At 36.9% G+C, this 23,336-nt stretch overlaps 1 protein-coding gene across 2 annotated transcripts in view; it reads right to left on the reverse strand.

Moving 5' to 3' along the window:
• The window catches only part of phf14 (PHD finger protein 14), a 114,459-nt gene that overhangs the window by 42,587 nt on the left and 48,536 nt on the right, over positions 1-23,336 (reverse strand). For both annotated transcript variants that reach the window (XM_088600466.1, XM_088600465.1), the window contains exons 14-16: positions 16,855-17,020; positions 11,770-11,826; positions 11,536-11,657 (exon numbers count right to left, since the gene is read on the reverse strand). In XM_088600466.1, coding sequence (XP_088456592.1) covers positions 11,536-11,657; positions 11,770-11,826; positions 16,855-17,020 — 345 coding nt within the window. The remainder of the gene's footprint in view (positions 1-11,535; positions 11,658-11,769; positions 11,827-16,854; positions 17,021-23,336) is intronic.

The raw sequence follows: 23,336 nt of genomic DNA on the forward strand, positions 1-23,336 counted from the left end.
TATTTACTTAATTTAATTTAGTATAAAACTAATCTTTTAATACAAGTCTAGTTAATTCAAAATCATTTAACCAAATAAATTCATGATGCCTGGGGAATTATGACCATGGATATTTGAGGTGGTCCCATTTTTCCATATTGCCTTCGATTATTGTTGATGAAATTATGAAATTATTTGCATCAAACATTCCTAACATGAAGGACCTCATTAACTCAATTTCAGCACTGGACTCAAACGCTCTGAAGTGTTTCTGCATTTTTCCTGCACACTATTCCCATCACCCTGTGGAAAACGAGGATTTACTAGGACAAAACAACAGGAGCGCAGTGCTGTTGCCACCTCAAGACTGAATATGTGACACTGGGGATATGAGCTCACAGACTGATGTCCATTTTCCAGGCACTGCAAAGTCCAAATTACTGCCTCTTGTAAATCAGCCCCTAAGTGTTGTTATATCATGCATAATTAGCATATTTTGGTTCCACAAAATCTCAAATGGCCTTTAAATCATAGCTTTGATGTAATTTGCATTGTTACTGTGTTGTGCCATTTAAGGGAAGCCTCTGAACTGGGTAAGTGATAGGCTGCAGGTGTGCTGATGGTGTTCAGTAATGTAGGGAGGGCCTTATAAAAATGACTTATCATCCAAACCACCGGTGTTTGCAGCTAATGAAACACAGATATTGCAGCAGCCCCTGGCCTTTATAGAGCAGGGAGGAGGTTGCCACTTGCTCCTTTCCCTCAGGACTGCTTTAAGTGACATGGCCGTCTCCACTCCTCTGCTGGAGGCTAGGCCATCCTGGGTTGTTTGCAGTAAGAAAATTAATAGAAGTGTTATCATTGTCTTCACTGTTGCGCACCTATACAGACGAAGAATAAAGTCATGTTTTATCCCTGATCTTGAAGTAATAACAGATGATATTAGTTTATATGTAAAATGAAGCAACGTAACATGCATGTGATTACAACATACAGGACAAAACTCCTCCCAACACTGCACCCCTGTCCGCACATATATAAATCACAGAGGCATGCACACACTAGTCTTGTGTTGCAAAGTATGATGCAAACGAAAACGCAAATAAAATTTCACGGACAACTGTACACAGAATTCCTTTTGCACATAGTCCATTTTAAAGAAGCGTTCATTAACCAGAATTTAATTTCAAAATGTGCAAGAGGGCTGCAGATATTCCACAGCACATTCTGCAGATCAGCACTTGTTTCTAAGTCCATGCCTTACAGCTGAAGGGCTAGACCACCGCAGCCACACATCTGCCATGTGAGCGGTACACCTGACATTTTCTGTGATGAGAAAATCGTTAGTAATCAAGAGATTCTTGCTTACACTGACTTACAATGAGGAAAGATTAACAATAAATGACCACTTAGATGATAAACAGGAGTGAAGAACATGGGTGTAAACATGTACCTACCCAAATACTGAAATTTGGCAGCTGAAAACAAGACAAATGGATAGAATGCTGCAGAGAGACTAATGAGAAGTGCTGTATTGTTATACATAAGTGGAAATTGATTTCTGGCTTGTCTTCTCCCTCCAAAAAGTACACAAATTGCAAAAAAACTTAAGCCTTATACTCCTTTGAGCTTTTTTGTTGCAAAATACAAAATGTTTCAGCATTTACTTTTTTAATTATCATGCCTTAATTAACCTTTTGTAATATTTGCTGTATATCGCTATGAACATCTTTCGAATTAAACTACTGCTCAGTGATGCACACAAGGTAGGCCTGGAAAGATGATTACATTTAATTGGAAATGTAAATGTCAAAAACTATTTTTTACATCTTAAAGGGAAAGTAGCACAAAACTAAGACTGCAGCTAAACGCAGTCACATTTTCAGCCCCCTGCAAGGTTTCCACAGTTTGCTGCTTAGTCTGCAATCATGACACATTTCAGATAGACCTTTATATTTAGAATCGTCATAATCCACACCAAACTGAAAAAAAAAAAAAACACTTGTTTTTCAGATTTACAGATTTGTCAGGTAAATTAGAAGATTCTCAGTTGCTTAAGTATTCAACTCCTTTTACAATGGCAACTCTACATCAATGCTTGTGGAAAAGAATAGCATGAAAGGTCACAAATGCAGTGTGACGTTCTGTCTGTATCTCAGCAAAGTGGTTTAACTTGACTTTAGCGTAAATGTTTTCGTCTTCGAGTTCCCTCACAAAGATACTGAATTTCTAAACACAACACACATAGCAACATGACAAATCAACCATGAAGAGTAAGGAGCTTTTGAACCAAGTCATGGATGAAGTGGTAGAGAGGCACAGATCAAGAGAAGGTTACTTATCCCTTAAAGTCCAGTGCAGTCTATCATTAAAAAGTGGAATGTATGCTGTACCACCCAGACACTACCTAAATCGGGTTGCCCTTCCGCACTCAGACACAGAGCATGTGGGTAAGCAGGAAACTGGCTTGGGATGCCACACTAAAGCAGTCAGTGACCTTTAAAGATCGTCAAAGCTCAATGTCTGAAACAGGAATCAGTGGTCCTACATCGGCCTTCTTTCTATATAAATCTATATTGTAAGGGCAAGTAACAAGAAAAAAATATGACTGAAAGACTCTTAAATCGCCTATGAGATGTACTGTGGCAGAAGGTTTAAAGTCTTAATGTAAAGCACACCACAGCACATCAGTCGGTTAGTACCATCCCTTCTGTCAAGCATGGTGGTGGAAGCCTCATTTAGGGATGCATCTCACCAGCCAGAAATGAGAGATGACAGAGCAAAGAAAGGGTGATTCCCAGAGGAAAACCTACTCGAGTCAAATGAGGATCTAAAACTGGTCAACATTTTCGAAAGACACTGATCCAAAGCTACAATGGAGGGGTTTGACAAGAAGAAAGAGAATGTCCTTTCTCAGAGCCCTGACAATCTAGTAGTGCATTTGTAGTAAGACTTGATGATTGCAGCCCATCAACAATCTCCAAAAAACATGTCAGAACCGGAGCAGTTCTACCGGGGCGCATACATCATCCCAGTTTGCAAAGCTGGTAGAAACGTATCCAAAAACATAGAGAGTGGTAACTGCTCTCAAAGATGACTTCCACCAAGTACTTACTAAGGGGGCTGAATACTAACACAATTATTAAGTTTCACTTTGTATATCTCCCTCACAGTGTTCAGTCTGATCACTACCTGAAAAATTGAAAAATCGGAATTCTTGCAAGTGTGCTATTGACAGGGGGGAATACTTTTTCAAGGCTTTCATGGTTAAAAACATTTTTTTTTGTTTTCAACAAAGATAAGCATGCATGTTAAATTATGAGGATAAGAGTATGTAAAAGTACTCAAAAAGCACATAAAACCTAATTTTAATCATCCCTCTACCCCTCACTTCTGAAAATAGATTAACAATACAGGTTCATTTTAGTACGTCACACAGAGTATGAAGCTTTTTGCTTGTCATCAATCTAAACCAAATGTTACTCTGCAATAACTGTACACTAGTCATTGTCTGCAGATGATGCCAAACTGCCAAGACTGAAGAAGAGGTGGTAAAGAAATTTTAAAAAGACTAAGGCAAACCCAGGACTAGGCAAACATCTGGCAGATGACAAGCATTGCTGACAATTTCAGAATAATGAAGGCAGAGAAAACATAAATTATAAATGAAATGTCTATGTTTAGACATCATGTTCATCTTCCAGACAATGTGAGCAAGAAACACAAAAGAGAGTGTGAGAATGTATAGTTAAAAGTGTAAAGTTTAAATCAAACCATGTTATGTTAGAAATATGAATAATATACAATTGTGATCACATTACAAAAAGGGTGACCAGATAAATTCCTGAGCTTAAGTCATGTCCTACTCTATCAGCCTTAAAGAACTCTTTTTAATCTTCGGCAGAAAAGACTACAGTTCATAAAAATCCCCAAGAAACGGCTGGAGATGATCCTCAGATCAATTAGTTATCAGCAAACACATGAGTGACGAAAAAAGGTAATTTCTTATTTGAAATCGTGTAGTCTTATTTATCTTGAACTAAATGCATAACCAAAAAAGAAAACTGCAAGGATCCAGTATATAAACTACATCATGTAAAATGTGTTATATTAATCTTCAAAGTTCTTTTGAACAATCTTCTTCATGTTTAGATACAGACCTCTTTCATGCTTGCCCTGTCTCAGATCAGATTTTTTCATGCAGTAATAAAAAGACTGCCTTGGTCTTTTAATAAATGCCTGGATGACATTATAGGACCAGTTACTACTTACTACCAGACAAGCTAGATGGGTCAACTGGCCTTTTCTCGTTTGTGACTGTTCTTATGCTTATTCTGCTGAGTCAGCCAAAGATGGGTGACTATCACCAATTAATAACGGTAAGAATCCAATGACTTTCTACAAAGTGGAGTCTAATTTCTGACAGGTAAAAAGAAACTTACAAAAATATAGAAACAGAGTGAATATTAATGGTTAGTAGCTTTCAAAATAAAAAAGTTTTTTCGAGTTTTAGAACCGCTTCCTAACAAAAACTCTCTCCAATGCATTCAGAAGGTGCCTGTCACTGAAGAGGCCCTTATAGGAGAGCAGCAGGTGTTGTGATGTCCCAGTGTCTTCTTCAATAATGCACCTCTGTTCCCCTCTATCTATTCTAGAGATTGCACTTAAGGACCTTGTCACAACAAGGTCCTTGATGTTATCAAAGCAATTTGGGGCTACTTTAATCATTGGTAAAATTGAGCAACCTGAAGAATTTTTGGCCTGACAGAATTCAATCACTCCAAAGAGTGGATATTGATTGATGTAATCTTATTTGGGTGCAAAGGAAACGTGATTGATTCCTTTTTGTCTGCAACACATGTCTTTCTCCTCAAGCCAGTTGTATCCCTTTCATCTAATGTTTAATCTGCAAGGAGTTCTTAACGGTTTCCCTGAAGCAGAAGCTCCTTCATCTGAGCTTATCCTTCTTGTTACTTCAGTTCATATTTTATCCCTCAAAGTACGTACTTCAAAAAATGGACTAAAGAGCACTGATATAGTGTATATGATGAGTCACCCTAGATTAAGGCAGATATCATCTGATGATTTAATTAACTATAGACAGCATTATCTAACAAAATTAGCTCACTAATTCTGAAAAGGGCTATACTTAATATACCATGCACAAGCCAAGTGCAAAGGTAGATTAATCCTATATTGACCCCTTTACATTAAACTGACAAGAAGAGCTTTGCTCAAAGCCATCATGCTGTTCTGAGAACACTTTTTAAAGAACAATTTTTTAATTGCCTTAAATAGGAATTAATGTTTCTAAAACTTATAGCATAATTAAATGCCCATATTGGACATTTTAGGTATCACCAATACTTGATTTTCAAGTGAGCCTTGCAAAGCAGCTAATTAAGTGCTATATAAATGAGTATATTTAAAAACCCTACAATATTTTGGTTAATAATGTAACATTAAAAATTGTTGTAAGTATGGCACTGAAAAGTAAAGGCTACTGCTTTTAAAAGAGAAAATATAAGGATGCAACACTCAGAACTAAAACACGCAAGATTATTTTATGACTAGGTTAAAACAGGTCTGAAGTATACAGTCCATATATTGACAAAAAAGACTTGCTGTATCAACCCTTTTCATTACCATCTGAATAAGTCTTACTACGGCAAAAATAACAGGATAAATTTATCACAAGAACAGAGTAATTAACTGAGGAGTAACCGTGTGATGAAGTCAATAATGCACAATGCAGCAGTGAATTGATTTAGGGATGACAAAATGCTCCATCGTTCTGCGAGTAGTTTCTATAGCAAGGGTGGATTATCTAAGTTTTCCAACCTCCCTCTTTTTGATTTACCGTCAGTCTTTCCTAGATCATTAAGTGATGCTTTAAAACAAGAAAAGAACTATGATTAAATGAACTGAAGCCTACATACCCCCCCCCCGTCGTATTTAATATATGGAAATATACACATTTTTAAGGATTTACAAAAGAACAAGAAAAATTGCTTAGAATTATTTTGTCTCAACTACACTGCACCCAAAATTAAAAATGGTTTCAGCCTAGTTTCCTCATTCTCCACCATTTATTCAGTCTTACTGCAGATGTCCACCAGTAAAACAAGACATCTTGTTGGTATTACTTTGAATTACCATGTTTTGATTAAATTATTCGCACATCAAAGACCCCCTGTGCTCGTTCTCTTTCCTGAGTTCATCTGCCATTAAAAATTGATTTGCGACATGTCTGTGACTTACTCTCCATTCATCCCTCTCCTGTGACCGGAGATGACCTTACAGACAATTAAATATCGTCCTATTCACCACCTTCTACAATCCGTTTTTAAAACATCACTGCTGACAAGACGAAATGGAAAATGACATGTGGTAAGTGGTACACTCATAAGTGATGCTTTGCTCCTTCTGTCCACTAATTGGAAGCAATGTTCTCCTGATACATAATTTGTCTATGCCCACAATAACAACACAAGGGAATGCCATAAATTACCATTAAAGAGTAAAGTGGCTGTAAACGAGCCCAGAGGATGGAGAATGGCAGAGAAAGAGCAGTGCTGCATGCTCCAGGCAATTTTAGAGAAAGAAGCTTCAAGTAATAGAATTCAGATGCTTGGTCACTCTTCCTCTACATTCCCATTCCAGCTTGGATGTTCTCTTTAACAGGAAAAAGGGGGAGTCAGCAAAAACAGAATGCCACCATTAAATCATTTTACAGGATTCTGTGTCAAAAATGTAATGGGAAATGCACTCATCATTGGAAAGGTTACTGTTCTTCCAGAACATCTTTCCTCTTGGTTCAGGGCTCATCCCTTAATATAACTGTGCCGATACCACAGCTGGCTGTTCTCCCCGGGTTTAATGTGGCAGATGAAGGATTATGGCATTTACAGCTTGCTACAGTGCAGCGATTCTAGCAGTAACGTAGCAGAAAGTGATCCTGTGATTTAAGGAAAACTGCTTTGTTTTTGTACCAACGCTTAATATCTGAAGCAACACTATCTAGTATTGTCATGCCATGCGGTTTACCAGATTTGCTGCCAAAGCCGCTTATATGAGATTGACAGTCCAAAGGGTAGAGAATCACATTTGCTCTAAGGACTCAGAGCTCACTTTACAGAAGTAAACAGACAAATATGAGGAAAGTATTTCTGTCATGATGCCCCATGCAAGAGGTTTATGATAACCATGTTTTTTTTTTCACCAATGAATAGAAGATGACTTAATTTAATCTATAATGCGACTGCTTATTACACGTTTATCTATAATGGTATTTTCATTTTAATGACTCATGTGGCACCATAATGATAAAGTAGAAGTCAAGTCTATTGAATCTAACATGGTGGTAGACATACCCTCTGCATGAGAGCAAGGCAGGGCTTCCACAAGAAGTACTACAGCAGGTCCTCACATTTGAAGTGTAAGTTTCTGGATTTTCATAAGGCTTTTGATAAAGTTAATCTTTTAAGAGGAACTCTCAGATCACAGGTGGTAGGCATTCATGGAAAAGTGTGTGTTTCTTTGGAAGGTGGCTAATAGAAAACAGAGTCCAGAAAATGAGTGAATGCTCAGATTAGGGTGATTTAATTAGTGCAGTACTACAGACATTTGTATCAGGATCACTGTTCTTTATCTTAACAATGATCTAGATTTTGCCAGAATTAACAAACTGGTCATGTGTGCAGACAATACCAAAACGGGATGGTTTTCAAACACTACAGGATCAGAAAAAGAAATTAAAAAACATTTAGCTAAAAATCACGACTGGGATCAATAAGCTCCTAAATACCAATCCTCTCTTCCGTGACATTCATACTGGCGTAGAAGGGAAGAACATAATTTCTATGTTCTCACTGCCAATCTCTTAACAAGGGCTGTTTACAATTAAGTTATTACAAAATGTAACTTTTAAATAAAATGTTTTGCATGGCTGAACAGCAACATACATTCAGAATTGCCAACAAGACAGTCTGTAAATAAATCTTATACTGAAGACATTCGCAAATAGTGGATAAACTGCCTTCATCACAGTGTAAATCAAGAACACATCTTCTCTTGACTAGTTTTAAATGGACGAGGACGTAAATTACTATCCAATCTTTAACCATATGTTTGCAATTCAAGTTTTAAAATGACTCTTTTGGAAAATGACAAGCTTTTGCACTGCACACATTTTAATATGTGTAAGCAACTCATTACACAATCCCACAAGCCCTAAGGAATGAAGTTCTGGAGGGACAGATGACACCTGTCAAAACACACTGACAGGCCATAGGGCAAAAGTATTCAGATGACAGCACAGACTCTAGGACACGAGAGAGAATAAGATGCTCTACAAAATTTTAATTTTGTTTTGTTTTATCTTCTATAAAATGTTGCTTCCAAAATGCCCTAGAGATAAATCAAATGGAAATTAAAATTAACTCTCTATATCAAAGAGACTTGAGTGTTTATGTTGAAAACTGAGGAAAAAAACGACAACTGTACCTTGCAGATCATTACATTGAAATTCATGAATGTAATGGAAAACTATACAACTGCTTTGAGAGTATTGTGTTCCATTTCAGAAACAAAATCCCCCCCAAAATAAATTTAGCTAAAAGAGGCATGTCAGAAAGCAATTCTAAAAAACACTGCATTTCAAGCTCAGGAAACGGAAAGCCCCTGGGGTCTGTCTAGAAGCAGCTTGAAATTCTCAACTCAAGAACAACAAAACATTCAGTATTTAGTGCATCTTACTGGGAACCAACCCTGAATGCAACAGTGGTCCACCATGTTACAGATACAGTAGTCCAATTTAGTGGAGTAACAGTGGGGCTGTTGAATGTATCTGCAGTCGCTGCTAACATTTCTATCATATACAGCAAGGATGAATACCCTCAGGGACAGACTTTCAGTTTGCAGGATGTACTTTCTGCAGTGGCCCAGCAATTAAGGCAATGGATCGATCAGGGGACTCGTAGTTCTAGCCTGTGACTGATTCAATCAACGAGTGTGAACCTGAGCTAGCTTTATTAAGCTCTGGACCTCAGCTAAAACATATATTTTAAGTATATAACATCTTGATGGATGTGATGCATGTGATTACTAAACAGTGTTTAAAATATATACAGTACATGTAAAGAGTGTCAACAATTGAAGTGAAAGTACGAGGAACAAGGATCATCTTATAATGTCAGTGACTGTCATTTCAGGATAATACACAGATAATGACTGATCTTGGCATTACTTAAATAAAAAAAAAAGCAGGTGGAAAGAAGATAAAAAACGGAGAAGCATATAGACACAAAACCTTGTGAATTAAATAACCTCTCCAAGTTTTAGATAAACCAGGTCTTAGATCATGAATAGGAAAAGGAGACTTTCACTTTAAACTATTTTAAAACCAGGCTAAATCACATAATGGAATCAGAATTTTCCCCACAATTAGTTCTCCTTCAGGTTCATTTAAATGTTTTGCCTGAAAGATTATTAGCTCTGTTCTTATATTCTGACAGGCATCAGTCACATTCTGCAGTTAAGATTTCCAGGAAAGGTTTAACAGTAGTCTTTTTATAGACATTTCCGCTATGCAAATATAAAATACATCTGATACCAACAAAACGCAGAAAAAAATATTTAATATGACTTATTAAAATAAGATGAACTATGATGTAGCTATCATCCCACGATACCAAGGAGAAAAGCCAAGATGTATAAAGAGGGAATCTGGCATTACAGGTTACAATTACAATGAAGGCTAAGCTTTCTATTCAGAACATATTTAGTGAAATCCAAGCATTTTGCAGAAGTTTAAATGGTGAAATAAATGGTGCCTATGTAGTAAGAGCAATTTCACTGACTTTTTTATTGTTTAACAAACTAAAAAAAATAGAATGTGTTATATGTGTATTGGCAAAAAATGTCAGCAAAAAAGTAAAAAGACCAGGAATTGTCAGCTGACTGGTTGCTCCAGGACACCTTAGTCCAAACCTGGGTGACCTTGAGTTCCAATTGAGGTCTATTCTTTAAATGAAAGCTTAACTGAATGAATGATTTACTTACTTCCTTGAGATTTCCATAGGTATAGCTGCAGGAAAATCTAATTAGTAGGTACATCAATGTATGAACCGAGAGCTGGCCCGAAGTGGACACTTAAAAAGACTGACACCTGAAGAAGGCTCCACGGCCGAAACGTTGTGTTCTCTTTCTTCTTTTTTTCAGCATGGAATAAACCTATTACTTAAAAAGACTGCAGTCTAGAGCCCCGGCCGTGAGGAAAACCTGTTATATCTAAGAGTTTTTAATGTGGGGTACATTTACAAAATTGCTTTCAACTTTTAAAAGGCAAAATATGATTGTAGCTGTTATCATGTCATTACTGACTTGTGTGTTTCAGAACTGTCTTTATTCAGGTGTGTTACCCAATATGTAAACAACAGTACCTCTGCCGAACGCAAAGCTCAATGTGGGAGTGTTGATAGAGTGTCACTTCCACATAAGTGTGTTCATCCTAAATTGATCAAATATTAACAGATGAGAAATAATGTCAAGCAAGACTAAAGAGGCAGAGTAAAGAGAAGTATGCTGAAACTGATAAAAGAAGAACATTTTATCAAAGAAACAATTTAAATAAAATGAAGTGATAGCATTGGAGATACAGAGCTCAGCTATAATTAATGAAAACTGGTAGAAACAGTGTTGTTGCAGGACCAAGGCTGGAAACCACTGACCTTAAGAACCTGAATTATGCCTATCCAGCCTTGATGGGTATCAATCACGCGTACTGAGGAATTTAACTCTGAGATGGTTAAGGACGAGGCCCAAACTCAAATAACCATCCTGAGCTCCGAGGAACTTTCATTACAGGCTAAGCCACACATATATCCCTCTTTACAGTATCTATCATTACCACAAGACATGGCCCTTTATAACTACACACGTTACACTGTTACCAAAACACACTCCTTTTAAAGCTATTTCTTGCAAGTGTCAAACATACAAAGAGGGAAGGTTATTTAATACAGTTAATTTTGTGACTTAAATTGAAATTAACGGATGCAAAATTAACACTTTAATGGTTTAATAAGAGTTATACAATCCTAAGAAACATAGTGCTACATTAATCATAAATCGTCTAAATAAACAATGTATCACACCTTTGTTAAAGGACTTAGGCATAGTACTGAAAAAGCTAGTGGATGGACCCTAATACCTTCTTATTGGACGGACTGTTATTTATTATTATAAGACCTGTTATGTTTAAACCACTGAGGATAAGAAATAACCCTCGTTTTAAGAAGAGACACAGACAGAGCAAGAAAGATTGACTAAAAACAAAAACAGATTATCCCGCCTTAATTACATCTAAATCCACTGTGTAAATGTGTGTGGCAGTTCAATAATGCAGATCAATCAGTGCTTCCGAAGTGATGTTTCCCCCTAAATCACATTTCTTTTTCTCATTCCGTGCTGCCATTTCATTCATTAGACATCAGGTGATCCTAATGAAGAAGGAACGTTAATCACCAGGGGAAATGCCCACAAAGCCTGGCCTACCTGACTAAATTTTCATTGTCTCCTGGGCCCTTGCAAGTGGCGCACTCTGTTCTCATGTCATCTGCTTTGGGCTTCTTCTGCATTACTGACTGGCGCTGTCTTCTCTCCCTCAGAGGAGGATCCTAACCAGGCAAACACAGTATTTGTTTGGCAATTGTTTTCTTTTGTAAATTGTTTTCTTTTGTAAAGCGAGAAATTATTGAAGAAACCCGAACGGGGGGGAAAAAAAAATACCTCTGCCTTTTCTTCTTCAGAAATCGAGACTCGTTTTCTCTTTTGGCCTCTGGTTCTCTAAAATACAGAAACAGTGATAAAACAATCACTAAAAACAAAACCTGATTAGAAATGTAAGAACAATAACATGCACAGCTGAAAAATTGATAGATGGAATTAAAAAGGCACTTCCTGAAACTTCTTCAAATCAAGGGAAGTAAAGTTGTCTGTTTTCTGTTGTATGCGTTACAAAACCATTTTTAGGAAGGTACTGGGCTTCCTCACTCTTGACATCAGCAGTTTAAGAACAGTTTAATTTAGGGGTTGCAAAAAAACGGACAACAAATCCAGCTGGTCTTGGTCTCAGTTACACAAGTGAAGCTTAAATTAACAGTTTTCAGCTCTTTAACACGTAGGTGGCTGTCCTGTAACATATAGCATTTCATCATTAAAATAAAATCCCAAACCTTTCAGCAAACATTCCAACCAAGCAACTTGTTAGTTCAATTAAGTCTTCAATTAACTATTTATGCTTGGTTAGAATAAGAACCAACAGGTATGTGGTCTACCCAGAGCAAGACTGGTATGGCCAATTTCGTAAATGTGCCCAAATGCTATTTGGAATCCCTGATCTAGCATGTTAATGAATACCTTTGGGAGAAACAATAGAAATTGTTTTGAAATAGAAATCCTTTCCTAGGACTCTTCATCCTCTTCCTTTAAAATCTACCTGCCTTTGAAGAAGACGGGCCTGCACAAACAAACTAATTGGACAGTCACTACCATCGAGGCCCATGGCTCCACAGAAGCATTGTCACGAAAGATAAAAAATGAACAATGTTATGAATGAATTTACCACACGTAAACATCAGTCATTTATTGCTACCTAATCCCTTCTCAGGCACAGATTGTTTTTTTTTTTAGTGGAATGCTAACCCAGAAATTCATACCGACAACATCTGTTGCCATTTTTGATAAAAATAAAAGGAGTTCAAAACCATTGCGTAATGGCACTCTGGCACTGCATGGTGCCTGGTAGGAGTTATCCCTTCATCTTGGGCGCCAGGAGGCCCGTGAGTGTACCTCACTGAACGCGAGGCGTGGAAATATCTTGCAGTGATGTACACTGCTCTCTTGTTCCAGCCATGTTGCTTCCTAGACTTCTTTTCTCAGGTCACAAAAGAACTGAGGTCCCGTTCAGGTCACCCTCTTTTCCTTCACAAGATAACCTGGCAATGGCATCAGTGAATCAAGACATTCACTGTTTCTTTAGCAGCAAAACAGTTTATCCCATTTACACATATAACAGTTTTACGAGAAACATGCATTTAAACATACTTTAACCACGACACCTGCTTCTCCATTTGTGTAAGGTCTGTTAAAATGAGGTTTTTACACATTGCCAAGTTTACCTCGGATAGTAACAGCACACTTTAAACCAGATAAAGCAATGGCTAGAAAACGCACCCAAGGTTGTATGCTGTATTTACAGGAAATTAATCCAACTTTTGGAACTAAACTGACAACTCTGGAACAGAAAAGGACAACACCACTCACAGAAAATAGGTCAGACACATGTAGCTTCAAAAATGGCACTTGTTAATGCCAGAAACAACATTGAAACGACTGCCTTTTCCACCAATTAAAACTTTTTAAGGGTAAATATTTAATTTTAAACTGTGCAGAATGAATAATCACCAAGAGGATTAAGCATTCAGTTTTTCAAAACCAGGACCTCCATTGCACTGGAAAATAATACATTTGCATCTTAAAGTCAGAGGCAGATTAAGGTACTCAGCGGTTTTTAAAGAGGAAGAAAAATCTACAACATATTTAAACAGATTGTGAAAACAATTCCATCTGTTGCCTTTGGCTTTAAACCACATGGCAGATGGAACAGTTATCATTATAAATGCTAACTGCTATAATGTTGCCAATTGGCTTCTAAATTTACTACCACTACTTCTACTACACTACACAAATAGTTTCAAACAACACTTAAAATCTAAATTCTATGGATAAGTTCTGTAAAACATTTTACTAATCAGTCACTCTTTCAGCAACCTCTCTAGTTAAATCCATACATTATGTTTGTGCAAACAACAGGACAGTTTCCAAAAATAAAGTCACTCCTGGCTCAGAACTGCCCCATAGCAGGAGAATCACACAACTATACCACATGAAAATTGAATACTTGGTTCCCTCAAGCTTTTTTTTTTAATTAAATGCCAAAATATAAAAGCACTTTATTTTTATTAAACCGTAATGGCTCAAACATATTAAGAGCCTTCATGGTAGCACTGAATCGGAGCAACCTAACACAGCCCTGTGACTTGATGGTGAATTGGCTCTCTAGTCTCTACGTGCCAGTCAGCTGTGACTTAACAACTGGTCAGCACTGCTGCAGAATGCAGCCCGCATGAGCCCCATCGGCTTTTATACTGCCTGCCAGTCCAGTGAGAGCAGCTGCACACAGCCACAGAAACACGGCAACCTCTCTGGTACGGGGATACACAATAGATGAAGCCTGAAGCAGCTCTCTGCTGCTCAATTCCTCTTGTGGGCTACATGGCTTTTAATGAAATTGCTCGGCCTGGACACACCCCTTAATGGACATCCAGCTACCTTTGCAGCTATAGCTTTTCACCCTATTTTACAGAGAAAAAACACTTTACTATGGACCACACAGAATACTGAAAATTAAATTCGAAGCAGACAAATGGGAGCAATGTTGATCAGGGTAAAAGAGTAAATAATTCAGTCTCTAGGTCTGCTCTTGACACAGCACTAAAGCATACCTACCCCACCCCTCTCTCCCCCAGACTCCAGGCACTGCAGGCACAGTGGATGGTCACGTTCCCTTATGGGCCTTGGACCTTGCTACTGTTCATTTATCCATAACAAAAATATTTTTATTATTTTCATTTTCTACCTTCCAAAAAATAAAAGGATGCAACGACTGCTTCAAGACGGTACAAACAAATTCTTAATTGAGATAATTTCCTAAAAACTAAGATGTGGTGTGTCACCTGGAATTTTTGCCCACATAGTTATAAAAACTGTACTGGCATTAAGGAGAAGAGACTATTATTTTTTTTTTACATTATTATAGCTGCTTGGGTTACATTTTATCACATAAAAAAATGCAAAACTATTTTAAGACTTGCAGTTGAAGATAATTCAACTCAGAATGCACCCCCTTAAAGGTACAGTCTCCTGAAAACCAGAATATTCAACCCTATAACTCTCATGCTAGCTCCTTTTATTATTAACCTTTTTAAAATTTAACAATATATCCAAAAGTCTTTAATACAGTCACTGTGCAAGGAAGCTGGAAGAGATGAGGAAAGACAAGAAAATCCTGTCACTGCTGTGATGGCTGAGAGTTTCTGTTGCTTTCAGTGAGCTGAGTTTGTCCTCTCGCAGAGTTGAAAACTCCTCAGTTTCCTGACTCCCACAGGAAAGAAAGGCACTTTCCTTGACAGTACAGGTTTCAGAGGATATCTGTATACTAGTTTGATATACTCCAGACCAGTCTATGGCGCGGAGTTTGCTTGCGTAATTGGCTGTTACAAATTGGTAAACAGAAATGCCAGAAAGTTAAATAACAACAATAATTCTCACTAACAAGGTGAGTAAAGACATTAAGCGACAAGGCTATTTCAGTTTATTAGGAACCTTGTTCTGGCTTCAGTCTTCAAATCTCAACTAAAAAGAAACAGTATGTCTCCTGCTATTGTAAAGGAAGAAACTTTAAATTCAGGGAGACATTCTGATTCCTTGTGAAAACCCATGGAAGATATTTTAGTACATAAATTTGTTCTTATAAACTGAACCACAGGATAAACCAGCTTGACACCTCTGTTGTTCTTTAAATATCTTATTGTAAAAAATATACTATACACTATACATCATATTTGGCATGATGAAATGAAAGCCACATTAACACTTTTGCAGAAACTAAACAACGTGTACTGCACATTTATCAAGCTCATTTTAATGCTACTTTTATATGCAAAACTTTATTGCAATAGGAAAGCAATTAGACTTTCAAACCAAATAGAAAAATGCAGTAGGTAGTACTGTTCTTCTCAGATATATACAGTGCCTTGCAAAAGTATTCAGACCCTTAAACATAAAAGCGTCTAGCAAGTCCTCAAATAATTAATCAAATACTTGGTGAAGTTCTTGTCACCTCTGCATCTTGAAGCTTCCAGTTTCTACCTATAGTAGGCACTAACACTTGCAAACTAGAGAACTTCTGATCTGTGGTAAGAGATTGTTCTGTAGTGCTTGCATTTATCTCTAGTTATCTAGGGGCCTATATGCAATAGCTGGAAACAGAACAATATTTTAGTGGAATATAGATCGTTTCATATCTACAGCACATTTCAGGACATTCTAAAGTAACATTTCATTAACTGGCCTATTTGCTTAGTTGGCACTATTCCTCACTAATGTTGGATGACTATATTATATATATTCTATCTTCTACAGCTTTGATTTTATGACAAGACACAAGAGGCATTAAAGGACACTTCAAAGAGTGTGATCTTAAACAAATATTACGCTATGCAGTTACTGGGAGTTTAATGAAAAGGACCGAATGTTGCTTTTGACACCAATACAACAATTACTGGATTATGAGGTATTTCATTACTTCAGTACGCAACGACCTGTTTTGTGGAAAGTGAACACTAGTACTATCATTTTCCAGAAACAATTGCATAAACCAGGGGTTCAAACTGGAATGCAACACAGAACTTCCAGAGAATCATAAATGGAACAAAAACAAATATCCAACATATAACAAATCCTAGTTAAAAGGGTCCTTTCTCCATTCCCTTTCAGTCTAAAACATCTGTCTTATTCCACTATGCTCCCTGTTAGTTAAAATGACTGACAGCACAACCATTCAGCGGTTTCACCAATACTACTACATCAGGAAACAACTGATCACACTATATTGAACTAAATGGAATCTGCACTCAGGGAACGCCCTGACCAAGCATGTGGGGTCTCCCTCTCCCCAGGCCCCAGGACCGACCCCGGTTGAAGCCTTCACCGTCACGCAAAGTGCACTCCATGTTCGGACAGAATACTGACCGTGTTTCTCACTTGAACTTTTTTGGGTTCTGGCGACACATCCTGGGGAACAAATTTTATCGGCTCCTTGATCTGCCTCCTTGACCTTTTGGTCCCATCTGGTAAGGTTTCCATGGCAATGTCTGCCTCCATGTCCGTGCTTGCCTGGTCACATTCAGAGCACTGCCTGGAATTCAAACAAAGGCCGTGTTTAAAAGGCACGAGAGACGCACTGCATACACGAGGTCTCATTTATAAAATCCACTTTGCACATTTTTCCATTTTATTTCTGCACCAAAGAAGAGCACACGCTGCTAAAAGGACTTGAAATTCCTGAAAGCAAAAGCCACAACAGAAAACAAAATAAGCAGGACATCCTCATCACAAAAAGTGCAATTTGTCAATGTAATAATGTACTTTCATGAAAAACAAATTGTGATAAATGTTCCTATTTTTAAGAATTACTAAAAAAATGACTTCATATGTAAGCTATTGCTGAACTTTTGAAATTGTTAGCAGGTACTGTTTTATTATTGTCGTCTTCAAAAATAATTAATTGCACTTGTACAGTTGTTTTGATCTCAAAAGCATTTCACTAATCAGGGGAAACAATTGAAATGCACCACCTGGGTGATCCATGGCTGCCATTACGCACAATCAGCTTCACTGCCCCTTAAATCAGATGGAGAAATTACCCATCCAACTGAATTAAGCAACTACCAGTCAAATGGTCTAGATGGGACAAATGACTTAATCTTGTCCTCAAACCTTCTTATTCATGTCTTCAGCGTCCCCCTCAAGCGAGCACAGGAGCACTGTTTGGAAAACTACAGTTTAGAAGTAGAACATTTCTACTGGGCAACCAACACCACTTTTACAACAACACCCTAGTGTCACATGGAGTTCTCCCATTGCAGTTCTGACATTACTGGCATGTTGCCCTGGCCAAATTCCACCCTGGGTATAATAAGATTAATTCAAGTGCTGAAGCAATCACTCTCTTCTCTGCCTGATCTACTGTGCAGAATAATAAAGTTGCATACTATCTAGATGGGGGTTGCACTTCAGTGGTAAACGTCCTTTAGGGTGAAAACCTATATAAATACAAGAAATGATTATTAAAAGCTATATAATTTTAATATGCTGCTGAAGCATAATGCAAAGTTATCTGTATCTATGCAACCAGTTTACTGCATCAGTCATGCATTTTCTAACTACAAATAGTATGAAAAAGTACCAGTATAGCATATTCGAAACTGACTGTTCATTATCTTAAGCCCTTTCTGTGACCTCGAGCGTAGGTTTTCATTGTTTTGGGGAACAGAACTCAGAAGAAATTCTTTACACACATTTTAATTATTGGAATGGGTCAGAAGCCTGTAAAAGCTTTTATTTTACACTACCTTCTTCTGTCTTAGCTAAGAATTTCATGCTTGAGTTGTGCTTCTTATCAGCAACTAGACTTTCACATTTAATTAGTCCAGGTACCTATTGGAAGATTTGATTACGAAACGAGTGCAGCTGTATTGACTGCCTTCCTTTCATCTCAGTTGTGTGCCTTTCAAGTTTAATAGAAACAGGATAAAAAACTCCAAATGTTTTAAGTTCTTTCAGATGTGTGGAGAAGTCTTCTTCTATGTATTCAATTAAATTAAAACACTTTTTAGAAAAAATACTTCAAATTAAAAAAAAAATCCACAAAAATATTATAGATAAAAAAGCACACAAGCCTATATTTAAAGGTCAAACAGAGTCTACATTGAAATGTGTGCTCTAACCTTGCAGTTTAGACTGTTATATAACTGTCTGTTTCAAATGCCTTAAAGGCACACTGCCAATGTACCAAAAAGACAACACAGGCTTCTTATTACATGTTTTTCAGAAGCCCTCAAACTGTCCTAGCCCAAACAGATGCAGAATAACTCCTGCCCCATTACTCTTTGGGCATGTGTACACCTTTAAAAACACTTGCAACAGAATCACATACCTTTGCTGTGTTAGTTACAGTGCGAGTAGAAGTAATTCAGCTTATTTGCATAATTGCAATTTAAATTACAACATGTAGCTAAAACTTTGAAAGCAAACATTACCATAGAAGGTCTGTGTGCATGTATACACAAATTAGTTAAACATGCTACATTAAGAACAGTGAAACAAATAATTTCACAAAATAACTATATATTTAACCATTCACTAGTTATTTGGGGATTTTCTGAAATCCTAGCCTTCACATTCTTAATGTAACATGCATAAATAAAATGTTTGGGGACATAATAACAAATAGTGATGTAATAGCTTAATTTCGCAAGCAGCATACAATAAGAAATTCCCTGTACCTTGTATTTTAAGAAATGTAGAATCCTTAATTCCTTTATGTATTAATTTATTAATTGGAATTCCATACAACATATCCAATAGCAAGCTTTGACAATATTAAACAGATCAGGTTAATGAACTGACCATAATGTTTATGAAGCCTTGAATATAATGCATAGTCTTTATCCTAAAATGTTATACGATTAAGCAGTTCATTTTTTTTCTCATTAATATGTTGTATTGCCATTCTACAAAATGATCTACAAAAGATCCAGCCCCAGTGTTGTCATACAGTTCATTACTGCTATTACGTAGATCAAACACACTACAAAATAAATGATGACTTGGCAAATGTCAACAAATCTTTCTTGCAGATCCTTGGTTTATTCACGCTTGATGAATTTGCACTGCACCCACTTAAGTTCTCAGAGACCAGCCAGTGAAAGGAAAGCACAGCAGACTTGCACAACTGTAACAGACTTCAACAATGTATTGAATTGATCAAATAGCTACTAGCAACCAAACAGCCCAGATGGGCCAAATGGCCTCACCTCATTTGCAACCTTTTTATGGTCTCATGAATGTCACTCAGAAAAGAAGGTAAAAGTACACAAGCACTGTTGTATAATATATGCAGCTTCAGAAACATTTGTTAAATCAGGCACAAAAAATATTTCCTACACAATGCCCAATGTCTAGTTAAAGGAGAGAGGAATATATATGTTGCAGCACTTTTCTATATAATAAGACAATTGGAACAATTTGGACTTCAATCGATGCAGTTTATCATATCTGGTCAAGTAAACATCTGAATTCCTAAAGTGTTCTTTCATTCCTGCACTGGCCAGGCCCCACCTTGTTTATCTTCTGAGGATCTGACGTGTTAAAGCTACAAACAAGGTGATACACCCCTATTTAATTGTGATTTGCTGTAGTCTAACTTGGCAAATTAGAACCGCCCCCTTATTCGCTAATTTACAGATTAAACAAGCAATTCCAATTACTGTCGGATGTGCTAGCTTCACTCATAAAACAGACGATGCTAGAAAATATAATTGCAAAAAGCGGTAACCCAGTACAAGAGCCTTTATTGAATATGGCACAATACCAAGAGTAAAAAGTCTGTAGTAACTTTATATAGATTCATATGATGCAGTAGAAGCTCTACACTCCAGTAAAAACTCTTTGACACTAGTACTTTCAGACAGATCCTTAAACTTAGCTACCCATTTCACCTGTGGGTTGTTCTGAAAGCTTAAAGCACTGCAGGTTAACCCACACAGAACATAGGACTTAAAGGTAGAAGATGAACAAGAAGTTTATTCAATTCCACCTGACATGTTTCAGAATGTACTGCATGCTTGAGTGTTTATAAGGTTTCACTGAATATTTTGATAATTAATTTCCAATTTCTAAAGATAATTTATACATGCCCTTGATATATCATGAACATTACTAAAATATCACAACCATGTGTTACAGTAGATACAATAAAAAATACTCTGTACATTTCTCAGAAACATAATCTTTTGCTTGGAATCAACATACTGCAGAATTAAAAGAATAATTTAATTAATATACTGATAAGTCAAAGCATATGCTTAAAAAGAATATTTCTAAAGGCTCTAACTAGACTCCAAGAAAGCCAAAAGAAAACGCCACGTTCCTAAAGCCAGAGAAAAAAAAAAGTCAGGAACAAGTTTATAAACTATTCTCTACATGGACAGCCCTGATCATCAATATATGACAATACCATATATTGTAGTGGGCTCAAATTAAAATTACTTTGATTGGTCGATCTTGGTCTAATTTAGTTATCATTGATCATTTTACAGACATTGTAGAAGCAAACTGCAACCTTCAAGGTGCCTGAAAGGACGCCAGACAGGGTTTTAGTGGGAACAGGGAAGATAAACTACAGATGGAGTAAATGCACCTGCCGGTTCTCTCAACATTTTTCTCAGATGATGATCAAGAACATCATGTCTAGCCAACCTTGCAATAGCACAAACTGAGTGTAACTGACCAGGTAAAAACTTAAGTAAAAAAAAAACATTTCATTTAAGTGAAGTTTGAGGATTCAGAGTGAAAATAGATTGTCACACATTGCAGGCTGCTGCACACTGTTGATCCTGACAACCTGAGTGAAGATGACAGACTTCACAAACTCAGAGACATGCTCTAACATACACACATGAAGCGCAGCGCATTATGTGAGCCTAACAAAGAGATCTCAGTTGCTGAAGGAACAGAACAGTCGGGTTCAAAGGGGGATCAATGAGCAGATAACAGAACACAACCAACTGCATCAATAACACATTTTAAGAATGGGCATTTCTGTTAGGAGCAAATCAAAGGGGGTTCACAGCAGACTGCAAAGCAAGACTGCAAGACTGCAATATACTCAGTTTATTAGAGGTACAGCTGAGTGACCAAAACCCAGATAAATCTGTTTTAATAAACGGTATGTAAAATCTACAAATATGCTGAATACACACACACAAAACATTTGTGCATTCAAATAATAGCTGGGTCACTATATAAAGAACTAAGCATTGAACAGTTCAGCTAGGTTTTCTCATTCAGAACAAGAAATATTTGTTGTAGAACAAATACCTAGTGTTGCTGCAGAGTAACCAACAAACTGACCCAGTCTGAAAGGACAGAAAATGGCAAGACTGAGGCTCTAAACTTCAAGTCAAAAGAAAATGACACAGCGTGAGAGCAAATAAATATTATGATCCCCTGTTCATCAAGTATGTGGACCATCCAAAGACTTAATTGCCTTATACATCTTGAAAAATGTTTATGCAACTGTATGGAAAAAAAATGAAAACTTAGGAAAACTTCATTATTTGACTTAATATTTAAAGTTATTAAAACGTTTTGCACGTTTCACATAATACAAACAAATGCAAATGCACAACAAAAAGGAAAAACAAAGATACACTTTGAGCAAGAAAGTGGGACAAAATTAATTTAGAAAGTTCAGACACCAGCTTGCTGGGCACTAGTTCTGCATTCCCTCGACACTAATTCTACCACAGATTTGCAGGATCAGATAAGTTAGAGACTCTTTCACTGAAAGATGCTCAACTAAAAAGTGGACTGGTGCTTGCCCTATACTCCTCCAACAGCCTGATGAACACAACTAGCCCTTAATGTTGATGCCCTTTCCAAAACAGGGTTCAAACACATCTTGCTTTTTTCCTCACGAGACTCATTAAGAAAGATCAGAGAAAAAATAATAGGTGAAAACAGTATTTAAGGGGGTTGCATTGTGCACTTTCAAATCTCATGCTCTGTTTCAATCAGCAACAAACCAAAATAAAATGTCAAAGCATTCATCTTTAAGAATTGCAATCACAAAGAATATGAAGCCTAAAAACTAGAATGACCTAAGGATTTTCCCATCTGAAACGCAGTAGATTAATTTTGGCTTCCACAAGTAGAAATGTCTTTTACTGAAAGTTGGTATTCTTCATTACTTTTGTTAAATATTTTAAGAAACATATCTGCATTTTGCTTCCACCAAAAGCTGTCAATGAATGATAAAATCTACAAATGAACCTATTTAATACATAAAGCTAAAGCAAATGTTTTCTGTGCTTAACGTGCTTACATCCTATGACGTAATCTACAGTATAATACTATAGAGATAACAAAATAGGTGTCTAAGACCTCTTTTATGACCCTTATCCAAAAAGACATTACAAAAAGCTGCATTATCAGAAATTCCAGTCTCGACTTCCCCAAAACCTTGGTGTGTTGTCATAATTGCCATGCCATTGACATGTTGTTACCATGTCTGTTGCTCTCTTTGAGATTAAAGTAAATTTCTTCAATAAATTATCGCAGGCACCTACCTTAATGTGTATTCATACCAAGGATAGATTCTAGGATTCTTAACATTCATCAAACTGAATTTCAAAGTAGGAAAAGTAAAAAAAAAGTTTCAACATCATTTTTATTTCTTCTTTGCTTGCTTCTTTGTTTAAAACAAGCTTATTATTACACATCTCTATAATTCCCATTGCCTTTTCCGATATAACCCTTGTTTTCAAACTACACATTCAAACACCACCACAGCAGAAGTAATTATCATGCTTCAGGCCAGAAGCTCCCATAATCTCAGTGTTATTATTATAAAGTCAGTCACGTCTGTAACAGTCAATTATCGAGGGCTG

Source organism: Lepisosteus platostomus, chromosome 12 (assembly GCF_059453375.1).
Source record: "Lepisosteus platostomus isolate fLepPlt1 chromosome 12, fLepPlt1.hap1, whole genome shotgun sequence".
NCBI classification, from domain to species: Eukaryota; Metazoa; Chordata; class Actinopteri; order Semionotiformes; family Lepisosteidae; genus Lepisosteus; species Lepisosteus platostomus.